Below are 12578 nucleotides of genomic sequence, written 5' to 3'. Positions count from 1 at the left end.
TAATTTTCTCTTGGTTTTGCTTTTTGACAGTACGTATTTTTAAGAGATCGATTTTTGTTTTTGCAAGACTTATCGTAACAGTTTAGAAAAAACAAATTTATACACACACACACTATGTCTGACCAGTATTCCGGAATATTTGAAAGAACTATGCACAAAATATACTTCACCTAATCAACCGTCAATGTTTGAGAACACCGCCAGGTTGGCGGCCGCGTTATTTTGTATCGTAAGCGTTCAGTGGCGAAACATACTTATCTATATGTGACCTTCGCAGCAGCTGATACGCTGACAAGCCAATTATACGTACATGCAATGATGATTAGTAGTAGTCTGCACTCGGTGGTCACCGTTCAATTGCCAAAGTTACTGCTGTTATCACAAAATACAAAAATAAGTTTATTTTGAAAATATCAAGCAAAAAACGATGTACTCGCACGAAGAATATGAGGACATGGTGGCTACTCATGAACTGTACAATGAGAATACAGTGGCGGCATCACAGGCAAGAAGTGTGGTATCTCACCAAGGAGGTGAAGGATAGCAAACACGATAGGTTGGTATTGAAAAAATCGTTGTTAGGTTAATAGAAGACAATACCGGTTTGAGTATCCAAGTCATTGCACGGCAAAGAAGGATTCTGCGTGATACGGTGTGGAGGATATTAAGGAAGAATTCCCTGTATTCGTACCATTATCGAAATATACAGTATCTATGACCGTGTTTGACACACTACATCTACCAGGATGTACCTTCGTTATTTTTGCGAATTGTACCGTTACCTTCGCCATATGACATACCCGGCAGTTCACTACCCTAGGTATTCCTGGTCATCATTGCCGGAGCAATTGGGGCTTGCGGTAAGGTCAGTACCCCCATCACAGTGTGGTGTGAGATGATTCATTCTATTTCTTCCGTGTACCTATCTTCTTTTTCCATAATTTTTTTTTGAGTATCTACTGATCAGACATGGTGTATAGCATATGCGGTTCCTTGCAATTTTAAATCTGCTCTTACCACTGCGAAATTCTGACTTCTTTGGATATGGTTATTTTTTAAGGAAAACATAAAAATTGTTTTCGCTTTTGATATGAGTTAATATTGGAATAGTCCGAAAATTTCACAATGAAGTTCACTACCTCCATTTTTATCACATTTAAAATATCGTAAATGTAAATAAACGAGTAATTCAACAAATGTCTAACTTTATAAAAATTAGAACTTTTGGGACACTCTGTATACTGCTAAGATGAAAAATATGCGTTTTTTATTTTCTTTTTGCGGTTATTTCACGGCACGCTAACTATTCCTATTTAATTCTGTATTACAAAAAAAACTGTTGCAAAAAAGGCGGAATTTCTGATAACAAACCAATTTGCATATATTTTCTTACATATAATTTTTATTTTATTTTGCAGCTGTATTCAGAATTTATATAGGTGAGGATTTTACGAGAATCTTGCTAATTAGTCTTGCTCTTGGTCTCGATTTTGTTCATTTAGTCTTAGTCTTGGCCTTGCGAGCAATTCGGTAAATCTTGGTCTTGTTAATACATTTCGATATGCAAAACTTAAACAAGACAAGTCAAGACTAAATTGGAAGACCAAGACAATTTTTGCTCATCATTATTTGTTTGTATAAATAAGTTCGTATTAGTGATGAGATTTAGTATTTATATTGGCGAATTTTCGAAATAAAAAATTTGGCGAAACAACAGTGTATCTACTTTCATTATTTGAGATGTTTCAGAAAAGGTGCGCTTTCGAAAGTTTAGGTTAAGAAGTCATCGATATCAAGTAAAAAATTCCAGAATACGTATATAACACTTCTTTATATAGTTTCTTTTTAGAACTTTAAAATACAAAAAATACACTTACTTGTCCATGTACTGAGTTAATCGTACATAAGCTATACAGGCTGCATCGTCTCCCAGCAAATGAACGTGTGGGTTTAAAATTGTTGTATTTACAGCTTTACAATTTTTACCCAGCACTAAAAGAGATAATTTATTGTCTAAAAATCTATAAATAACACTGAAGAAAAAAAGCAGTTAAAACTTTAAGTAGTTTTCAAGTTATTTTTTCTCAAGTTTATATAATATCTTATACTTTTATAGTTAGGAAAAACGTATATAACTCAAATTGGAATTAGTTTATTTTATTGAATTAACTATCATTATGATCAAAAATGGGGGATAAGGGATGTTTTTCCTATAATTACAATCAACATAAGAAGTAATTTGACCATGTCAAATTAAAAAAGCACTTACCATTATCAAAGTAAAATTTATGGAAATCCATACCCTCAACTAGATTACCCATGGCTTCTGGTTCAAATGCAGTGAGATGTGGATCACATATTTTTCTATAAATTAAACAGAAACCTACATTTTTCTCGTGTATGCTTTTAGAATACCCGATCGTAATTATTTTCATTTTTTTTATAATTTGTTTTTGGCTACATTTAATATGTTGATGTTTGGCACCATATTTAACCTTTAAGTTATTTTCATATTATATACTGGACGTTCAAAAAGCATTGGTTCCACTCTGATAATTGTGAAAATACAACAATATTTTGTGAAGTATTTGACTCCTTCACATGGTCTTCATTCATAATATTCGGATTTTTGTGTTAAATGCTTTAATTACGTTGTAATTGTTTATTTAGAAGGTTAAAAAGAAATGAGGGAAAAGTTGCAAACAATGCACGCGGGATTTTTATTGTAGTTTTAGGTGACGCATTAAAATAAAAAAGAAGAATGGATATCGTAATTGTTGGGTGACTGCAATATTAAAAGTAGAGTTCGATAGAGAGCCCCTATTTACTAAGCACTAGAATATTTGACAGTTTAGTTACCTAATATATCATATAATGGATCAAGAAAGAAAACAAAACTGAAAAAATTTAAATTGGAATCAAAAGTGACAAAACAGAATAAATTAATAAATAAATACCCATCAATTTTAGATGTGAAATTTCCTGTCATGTAAATCACTACTTTTTCATTACTTAGAAATAATATACAATATCGGCATAAAATAAATGGAAAAAAATCTACATCTGGAATCAATGTTTCTGTTATGTAGTACTAGAGGACGTTCTATTAATGAGACGATACCATACCATTAAACATATTTAATGGTATGATACTTTTGTAACAGTTTATTTAATAGAAGAATTCTTTTCCTACTTTTATCACCTTTTTATTACCTGTAGGAACACTTAGTAGCCACTAAAAGATATTAAAGACTTACGTGTATGCCTCAAAATCACCAGTATTAATTGCTTCTATAAGTTGCTCCGTCATTTTAATAATTTCTTGACGCCTTGCTGCAAAAAACGATTGTTTATTAATAAACATTTTCGAAATATCTTTACATGAACTTCGACGGGGCACAACACTGCAAGACACTGCAAGTACCACTGGTTTATGGTAGATTAAAAAATATGCAAAAGAGTAGCATAATCCATATAATGTCATGCAAACAAAACAACCTACATAGTGTAATAACATCTATCCAATTTAAATTAAGGACACCTATTAGAGAGATACACCAGACCAGTCAAACTTAAATTTCGAAAAAAATCCTAAATGGCTGCAAATTACCAAACCATGTTCATAAAAAATATTATGCGTCTGCATAATATACATTAATTCAACGGAATGATCATTTGTTGAACTATTAAAAATTTCCCCTTTGTTGGACGTTCTTTAATTTCACTTTCCAAACAAAGGAAACGTAAATGTTAGGTTAGGTTCCTGCCATTTCTTGGCTCTTTTTGTTTCTTTTGAAAATATTTTTATTTCATTACGTTTTTATAGACATACATACATACCTAAAGGTAGAAACCTTCTCAATTAATAAATTCAGTAAAAAATAGTATCTTTTTTTATATGATTTCTAAAAATCACCTCAAGTAAGTATCTAGTGTATCTAATGTAAGTTTTATACTGTTAGATAGACCTCTTCTTGAGAGAAATTCACTTTTCATATTCATAAAATCAACATTAGCTTTCATGAAAAATTGTATAAGGTCAGGTGCCTTGTTACAATCAGTTTCATTGTGAAACAAACTAATTCTAAGCAGAATTTTTTTAATTAAATATTGAAAATGCTTCTGTGGGTATGTTTTTCACAAAAATGCCAGTTTTGCTTATTTTATAAATAAAAATTTTTGATTTTTTGTGCATTGATCAAGTGCCAGTTTTTAATTTAAATCATACTTTTCTATGTTATTAATAGAATAGATTGCTTTTAATTCTTGCGTTATGAATTTAATGGATTTTACATGGCTGCTAACAAAAATGTGTTTATTGTTTGTATCACGATAGACTTGATTATGAAACAATTTCTCTAGAAAACTAACGATGATATTAAGCAATGGAAAATTCTGATAAGATTCCATCTAAAAATGTAACACTTAGCATACTTGCTATTAGAAAAGGTATCTGCTAAAGAATGTTCTTTTATTGGTGATCACGTGGTCTCAATAATAACAGTTACACTAAAAAAAAATCGGTTGTCTGTAAAGTCGGTTTACTGACGATAGTTGAACATGACAACGTCATAAAAAAATACTGATGGAATGGTTTCATTTTTCAAAAGAAAATTTTAATTTTATTTGTTTGATAGATATTTTGTATGGATATAGAGAAGGAGGTAAATGGAAATGTATTATTGTATAGCAGCTGTCCACGCGGACGCATCGCTCACTCCAGTAGGAGAGAGACAGATGCCGAACGCTGCCGAACGCGGAGGCCGATTGTGCCTCTTTGTCGCTCGTTCCGCGCTCTCGCTTGCACTTCAAGCCTTAAATGGAACGCCTTAGAGCAAGATAACGCCGCATGAGTCATGTTTTTTCGTGCGTGCAGCCGGATTCATCGAATTATAAGACGTTGTCACGTCAAAATGCTGTGTTAAAATATAAAATTGACTTGCGCAAGAATTTTAATCAGTCATTCATTTTTTACTGAGCTTATTCCAGTAGAAAGTTCCACCCTACAGGTAATTATTTATTTATTAACACAAAGAAATTGAAATTGTGTGAACGTAAATTAATTAAATGGTATACCATGCATGTCTAATAATACAGGCAATTGAACATTTTCAAAAAAGTGACAAATGTGCGGAATAATTCAAAATTATAAAATTTGAATTTTTAATGTACTTACTATGACCTGTTGAAAAACTTTTTACAGTTTTAACGAGTCCATATCGAATTATTAAGAAAATGAAAAATAAAATGGTCTAGACCAAAATTGGATTCTACTGATTATTACTATTTTATTGGCATAACTAATATTATTTTTGCAATTAACACTAATTATTTTTATTGTTTACAATAAGAAAAATAACTTGGCTTTAAGTTTGGTTATTTTCAAACATGTAGAATTTTTTTGCATTTACTTCAAGGATAGGTACATTAGGGTGATTGAAAATTTTTTAATTTTCTTTTCAAACACATGTTTAATAATTGTAAGTACGTATAAGAAGAACTCTGATCCAAACAGAGTTCATAATATTGATATTTACTTTTTATTTGTATGTACGAAAAGAATACTACACTAGACATTTTCAACTAAATATCTCGAGACCAAGTCCATTAAAAAAGCGTAAAATTTTCTATAGATGTAGCCTCAAGTCTTTTGGTTTACCAGTTGTATTTGCTTCAACAAAATTATGTAAATAAATTGGTAGAGAAGTTGCTATTCTGAAAGAAGAATAATAACGCTGTAGGATTCTACGTAAAGAATCATGAAAAAGTCCCTTTTGTATATATAATTCCTACGAAATGTATAAAATATTGTTTCAAAGATTTTATTAATATGTACATATCTTGGGAAATGTACACATTTCCTAGGAATTGTATGAAATTCCGACATTGCACTAGGAAATGTATAAAAATAATGCTTTCTGTGAATAAAATGAATAAAACACGTTAGTAAACTGATAATCAGAGTTATCTGTGTTTACGCGGTTCTAGTGCGATCGCCTAGTGTATATGCATTGGTGACGTTATTGCTTGGTTAGGTTAGGTTTGGAGATGTATATGCATTAGTGACGTTATTGTATAGCTATTAGGTAGACTTATGACAGACTGGAATTTCTAAAATACCCCTGATATGTTACAATAATGTCTTCGAAAAGTATGCTTCGATATGATCTTCACGTCCAACATATTTATATATGAAAATGATCAACTTTATCACCTCTACAACATATTAAAAATTCAGGGTCATCGTGTTTGCTGATACAAAGATAACCTCGTCACATTATTCTTACAGTTAACATATCAGCTTGCCTCCGGCGGGCATGAGCATTAGAAAAACTCCAGTCTGTCATAAATCTCCCTAACCAAACAATGACGTCACCAATGGATATAGGTACATCTCTAAACATCCTGCCGTATTATTGCCTATTTAGTATTATCTGTAATACATTTCCGATTGCTATTTAGAAAACGTATAGATTTCTTAGGAAATGTGTCTAATATAATTTATTTCACACATTTCCGGCCGATTTTAAGAATTATATATATTTTCTAGAAAATGTACACAATGACGGATTTCATACATTTCCGGCAACATCTATAACGATTTTACAAATACAAATTAAATCTGAGGAAAAAGTGTCAGAAATTTTTCCTTTAAATTTGTTTGAGAAATAATAAAAACAAAATTTTGAATCACCCTAAGGAACATATGCATTTGACTGGCCAATGTACTGGTAATAATTGTTGAGTACGAAGAAGAACGACATTCAAATGGTGTTGATTTTTATTATCAGTTTAATAACACATACTGAACACAAAACGAGTCAAATTAAAGCATACCTGCTGTCTGTGAGTTTGTGGATAGTTGTGAAAAGGGCTTTTCAGGGCAGGGAATCCTTAGTTCTATAATTTAAATAATTCGAGTTAGTCACAGTAATTGAGAAAAGCCCACTCGCTTTGATTTCACGACTGAATCTCATTGATCTTGAACCGGCTCATTAAGCGCCTATTTCACCAAATCAGCTTTAATATTAAGTACACCCAAATAATCTAAGGACTTCATTAATTCATAACCCTTTCCGGAATGAACTACTAATTTACTGTAAGCAGCTACGAATCGATAGGTATTAGATTCATTCCACATGCTGAAGAATATTTTGTCGTTGAATTGCTCGTCAAATAAATAACAAACTTACTTGAACCTATTGTAATTCTTACTGGTAAACTATATTACTTTTTTGTTTAATATTTTACTGGCTATTCAGTATTGGATTTAGTGCTTTTATCTAATACCTAGTATAAAGCACTATCAAACTACCAGACAATTGCTGTGTTTTTACTTTTAATCACCTTTTTAGGAACTCCTATTACATTTACCAGATATAAACCTACTTAAGGGCTGCCCACAAATCAAGGGGTATCAAGGTATCATTTTTTAAAGGAATTTCCCTTGTTTAACAAAGTGACACCACATTTTTAGGTGTATTAAAAACTGTAATTGCTCATATGAAAGCGAATGATTATTAAAAAATCTTACTAGTAGGGTAAATAAGCCGATTCTGAATCAGGAGATTAACAGCATTTTTTAGTTGGACTTGACCTTCAACTATAACTTATTTTACCCCTATTTAAAATCGATTAAAAAGTGAGGAGCAACGTCTTTACATTGTCATATTAGACTACATTAAAATTACCATTTTTGTATACATAATCATTAAAAACATGCCAGGTACTCGTTAAGGAGTAAATAAAAGTAGTTGACACTTAGTTAATTCTGATTCAGAGGAAAAAATACAGTTCAAGGTCAAGGTTAATAACAAATACTATTTTGTGTGACAATGGAAAGATGTTGTTCCTCACCCTTTCTCAATCGATTCTTATTAGGGGGAAAATGCAAAATACTGTTCGTTTAAATAAATTAGAGATATGCCCCTTCCCTTTATTAGGATAGCCGTAGCATAATTTCAAATTCAATCATATTAGTCTGCGGAGCTCATTTTTCCCCCGATTATCGAGCGATAACTAGAAAAAAGTGTACAGTACCATTTGGAAAATTGTTTAAATTGCCTCGTTAAAATTTAAGAATATGTTTTATTTGAAAGCATATTTAGCCAAAAGTAATAAAAAGTGAATTAACTTAACGTTCTACACACCTTTAAAACTTTTACTTTGTTTTCTATTGTTAATTTATATACATTTTTGTTTTAAGAAATTGATAAACATTTTCCTCTAGTATTGTACAGTTCTAGCCGATCTCCTAAGACCGCCCATCGAGAGCTCTGCTCGTTCACGCTTGTTCCAACTATTTCTGTCTTGCTCACGCCTAGTGTGTATTCTTTCTATCTTCAAGGTCACAATTCTAACAAATTTAAATAGACTCTACAATCACATGTTGTTCCCTCTCTCTTCCTGATTCAGAATCGGCGTATTTATCCTACTTTTAATTAAATCCAAAACTTTTATGGTTACGTAACGGAATGGGGTTGGTGGGCAGGATCAGGTTGAGCGGTAGGTTCCTATTACGTGCAGCCACCCATCGCAGAGAGGGATCAAAAACTTATGAATTTATGAACAGCCCTTTAAGATTACAAATTATAAAGGAATTGAAGGAAAAAAGTTACAGTTATAACAATTTAACGAATTGAAAATTATTCGAAAAGCGACGAAATTCTAACTACTACAGGTCACGGGTTCACGAGAGAATAGATTTTCTTGAAGACAAACTTATTCGCTATGTATACTCAACATGCCATCTTAATGTAGGTTACTAAAACTTGGACGGATAGATAAACTTTTGATTTCTAAATTTTCGAACAGCTCGCATGCAAGTATATAAACCTGCTAGACCTAAGAGAAGCTCAATTCGCAAGTTATGTAACAGCATAACATATTAACTAATTCATTAATTTTCAATAATTACTTATCATGGAATCTTGCAATTTTAATTGGTTCGTTTGTTTAAGGACACTGCAAAAATGCTAAACTTTTGCTATTTTTTCTAAATTTGTCGATTTTAAATGTATTTCTATTTACATATAAATGCAACGTGAATTTCTAGTCGCAGGAGTAATCAATAAATAGGCGAATTTGCGTAAAATCCTGCAAGCGGATAAATGATGCAGATGATAACCAATTCGGTTTTTTTTACTGCCACTACTTCGGCTGTAAGCTGTAATGATCTGAAGCATTATTTATTTTCTTGTCACACCTATTCAAGCCTATCTACTTACGAATGTGTAAGTTACTCATATTATTATGTTCGATCTGTCAAGGTTTTGTATTTCTGTATTTTCTGCAACATTTTCGTGAGCTTCGCAGTATTCTTCAGTAGGGCAGACCTGACTTACGTTCTCGGCTCTGGGTGACAGTGTTCAATTTTGTGTTAAAACCGCATTATGGGTGGAACAAATGGGCGATTTCAAAATCAAATAACTCACTGGTTTCAAGCCATATCCTACATTAAATGTATTTAATCGATCGGAAAACAATGTCCTCAATGGTGTGTAATTGAAAAATTAATTGAATGTAAACAATGATACGTTCAAAAGTTGATAAAACAAAGTTGTGACCTGACTTTCCGTACAACAATGTGTGAAGGTGAAGTTCTGGATTGATTCCCTTTTTACCCTGTTTTGTTCATATGAAGGCTTACAGTTTCCTGACTAACTTTGAGCTTCCTATCCATAAACCAGTATGTGGGTGGGATGCACCCCTTGAATCTAATAAGTGTCTTTCTTCAAGTCACTGAACGAGGATTTGCGTCAGTTGAATTCAATCTTTAATTTTCGGATGTGTTTTTAGGCATCCCATTGTGTCAATCACAAATTGATTTTATTAATTGAATGTAAATAAAGGAATGTCAAAGAGTAATCCCGACGATTGTAGGCAGAAGTCAATTCACATACGCAAACAATAGTCCAAGATTTGGAGAAGTTGAACAATTGGATTCAAGGAGTGAATTCATCGCCATAATGGTTTAGTTGATAAGTCAACAATAAATCATCATATCAACAAAACCCGATAAACAAAAGATGCAAGCTAAAAATTCACCAACTGATACCGCACATCTGATACCGCACATATTACTACGCGAAAGGCCAGGTCACAGAGTAGTTATATCAACTTTTCAACGTGGTCGTTCCATTGTTTATATATAGTTAATTGTATTTATTAATCACACATCGACGAGAACACACATGTATATCTACATCCTTATTTAAAGATTTATAAAACCATTTAGACGAAAACAAAAGCAATATTCCAAAAATACTAAAACTGCCGAAACAATTAAATAGGTCCTGAAAAAACAAGGAGTTTGCAAGACTCGATGCTTTTGTAGAAGAATTTATACAGATGAAACCGAAAGAACTCTTACCCAACGAATCAAAGAACACCAAACCAAAGTCAAAATAAAACACTTTACTCAATTACCATTCGCAGAACATGTTGAAACAAACCGTTGTTTATTAATTCGTAAAACTATCCCTTAAAAAAAAATCGCGCAGAATTGAGATTTTATAAAATATCAAAACAAATTCAAAACGAGATAACAAACAACTAATTAGACATCCCTAGCATTATGTACAATACTGTAAAAGTTCCTTATTCACGGTTTCCTTATTCGTGTTTTCATTATTCGCGGGTGAAAAAATTGTAACCTTGTTTCTGTATTTGCGGTTAAAAATTTCATTATTCCCGGTTGCAATTGGTAAACAGAAAAGGATTTGGTGCTATTTATTAAGAGGATTGACCGCAATAGACCGCTCGTGCCTAGTGTGAATTTTTCTGAAAACATGGGTTTCTATTCTAAACGTGATTTAACGCTGCGAGATAAATATCTAATTTTTTGTATGGTAACAGATAAAGGTTCAAATTAACTCGGTACGTTTATGATTTTCAATAATATGGTCATTAAAAGCTTTTACAATAAGTGCTTAAAGTTGACGCTTTTTGTAGGATACGTATTTATAACAGAAATTAAAAAATAGCCTTCGACAGGCTTTAGAACAAAGCTTTATCTATCTTACTACAAAATTTCAAACCTCTGTTCCAAATATTAAACTTTTGATATCTAGAACCGATAAGCATTTTTTTACCCTATGGCGCGTGTACTACTGAGTCTAACGGCATCTTTTGAGTATGTACAGTTGGTACGTACCGAAGCAGCTTTTATAAAAAATCTAACCGAGTAGAAAAGGATTCGGTGTTATTTTTCAACGCATCAGTGAGTACTGTTGGCTCGTGCCGAAGCGAATTTTATAAAAGATGTAACCGAGTGGACTAATTTCAAAATTCAAAACAAGACGAAATCACTAAATTTTTTAAACTCTTGCCTAAAGCTAATTACAACGATTAATTTTAATTGCGAATTTATCAACACATTGATTTTATTTAGATACATATTGGTTTTATTTTGGAACGTATCCCCTATGATTCCATACTAATTACCATTCCATATCCACGGTTTCTGTATTCGCGGCATATTTATGGAACGCACACCCGCGTATAAAGAGCTTTTACTGTATAAGCAGTTTGTCACATACTGACGTCGCAGTTGGTGAGACAGAGAAAAAACTGTATGCGGTTGAGCATACCTTGTTAAACGGTGTTAGTATCATGATAGGCACCTAACCAAACAGAACAAAAAGTTCATGTAGTGGTCGCAACAGAACACAAAGCAACTCTACCTTTAAACATTGTTTTATGCATTACTACAAATGGCATGGTCTACGACGTGCTGACGAGACCCAAGAAGATCGAAATCGCGATCCGCTCGGTTAGTTTCGACTTATTATATTTCGTTTAGTTTCTCTAGCTATGTGACCTTTAGCTTAACCGACGCAAAGTAGAAAAGAACAGCACTAGTCCAGAAAAGGAAGGAGACAACTCTCGGCCAAACTCTCAACCGGCGAAGAGCGTATAATCCGTACTATTAAAGGTTTTAAAGCTTGTTTTTGACGCGTACTACTATTCATGATTGATTAATACTTTTGGCAAGTACTGTACGAAAAAGTATGTTTAATGTACAAGAGTCGAGAGTATAATGAGCTTTTTCCTCCCTACCTCCGATTTTGTCAGTGCGCATCCAAGACATTGGAAGGGGCACATTGCTAGAGAAAGTAAACGAAGCATATCAAATTGAAATTAATATCAAATACTATGATCGGTCTGCAATCCCTTGCAGCTATAAAAAAGCTAACGTCTACGTCAACTCAATCAGAAAATACTGCCATTTATGCCACATAATTTGACATTCTCAAAGGAATCAAAACCTATATCCTACAGTGTACTTCCCGTTGACCTATAAAAATGAAATTTGAAAAGAAACAATATCTTATAGCACAAGTGAAAGGATATTTCTGAACACCCTAAATTCGTAATTATATTTACATTTATATACCTATTGTTTCTACAGTATTATTGAATTTTTTAATTGTGCTGCCAGGCTATCAGTGAGTACGAGGGTGGATTGATAAGTTTCCGGCCTAACCAAGAGATGACGCCACTAGGCCTACCTTGAGGTGACATTCTATAGTACCATCCTTGGATAGCTTGTAGCTATAGTTTCAGCCCGATCTCCT

At 32.7% G+C, this 12578-nt stretch overlaps 1 protein-coding gene across 1 annotated transcript in view; it reads right to left on the bottom strand.

Moving 5' to 3' along the window:
• Positions 1 to 12578, bottom strand: part of LOC108735342 (calcium/calmodulin-dependent protein kinase type II alpha chain) — a 58658-nt gene that overhangs the window by 2588 nt on the left and 43492 nt on the right. Inside the window, exons 6-9 of the mRNA XM_025980600.1 lie at positions 6838 to 6900; positions 3258 to 3333; positions 2270 to 2364; positions 1878 to 1992 (exon numbers count right to left, since the gene is read on the bottom strand). Of these exons, the coding sequence (XP_025836385.1) occupies positions 1878 to 1992; positions 2270 to 2364; positions 3258 to 3333; positions 6838 to 6900 (349 nt within the window). The remainder of the gene's footprint in view (positions 1 to 1877; positions 1993 to 2269; positions 2365 to 3257; positions 3334 to 6837; positions 6901 to 12578) is intronic.

This window comes from Agrilus planipennis, unplaced genomic scaffold (assembly GCF_000699045.2).
Source record: "Agrilus planipennis isolate EAB-ADULT unplaced genomic scaffold, Apla_2.0 scaffold70, whole genome shotgun sequence".
In the NCBI taxonomy this organism is placed as follows: domain Eukaryota; kingdom Metazoa; phylum Arthropoda; class Insecta; order Coleoptera; family Buprestidae; genus Agrilus; species Agrilus planipennis.
Note: the sequence above shows the minus strand (reverse complement) of the source record. Positions and strands in the feature narration are given on the sequence as shown.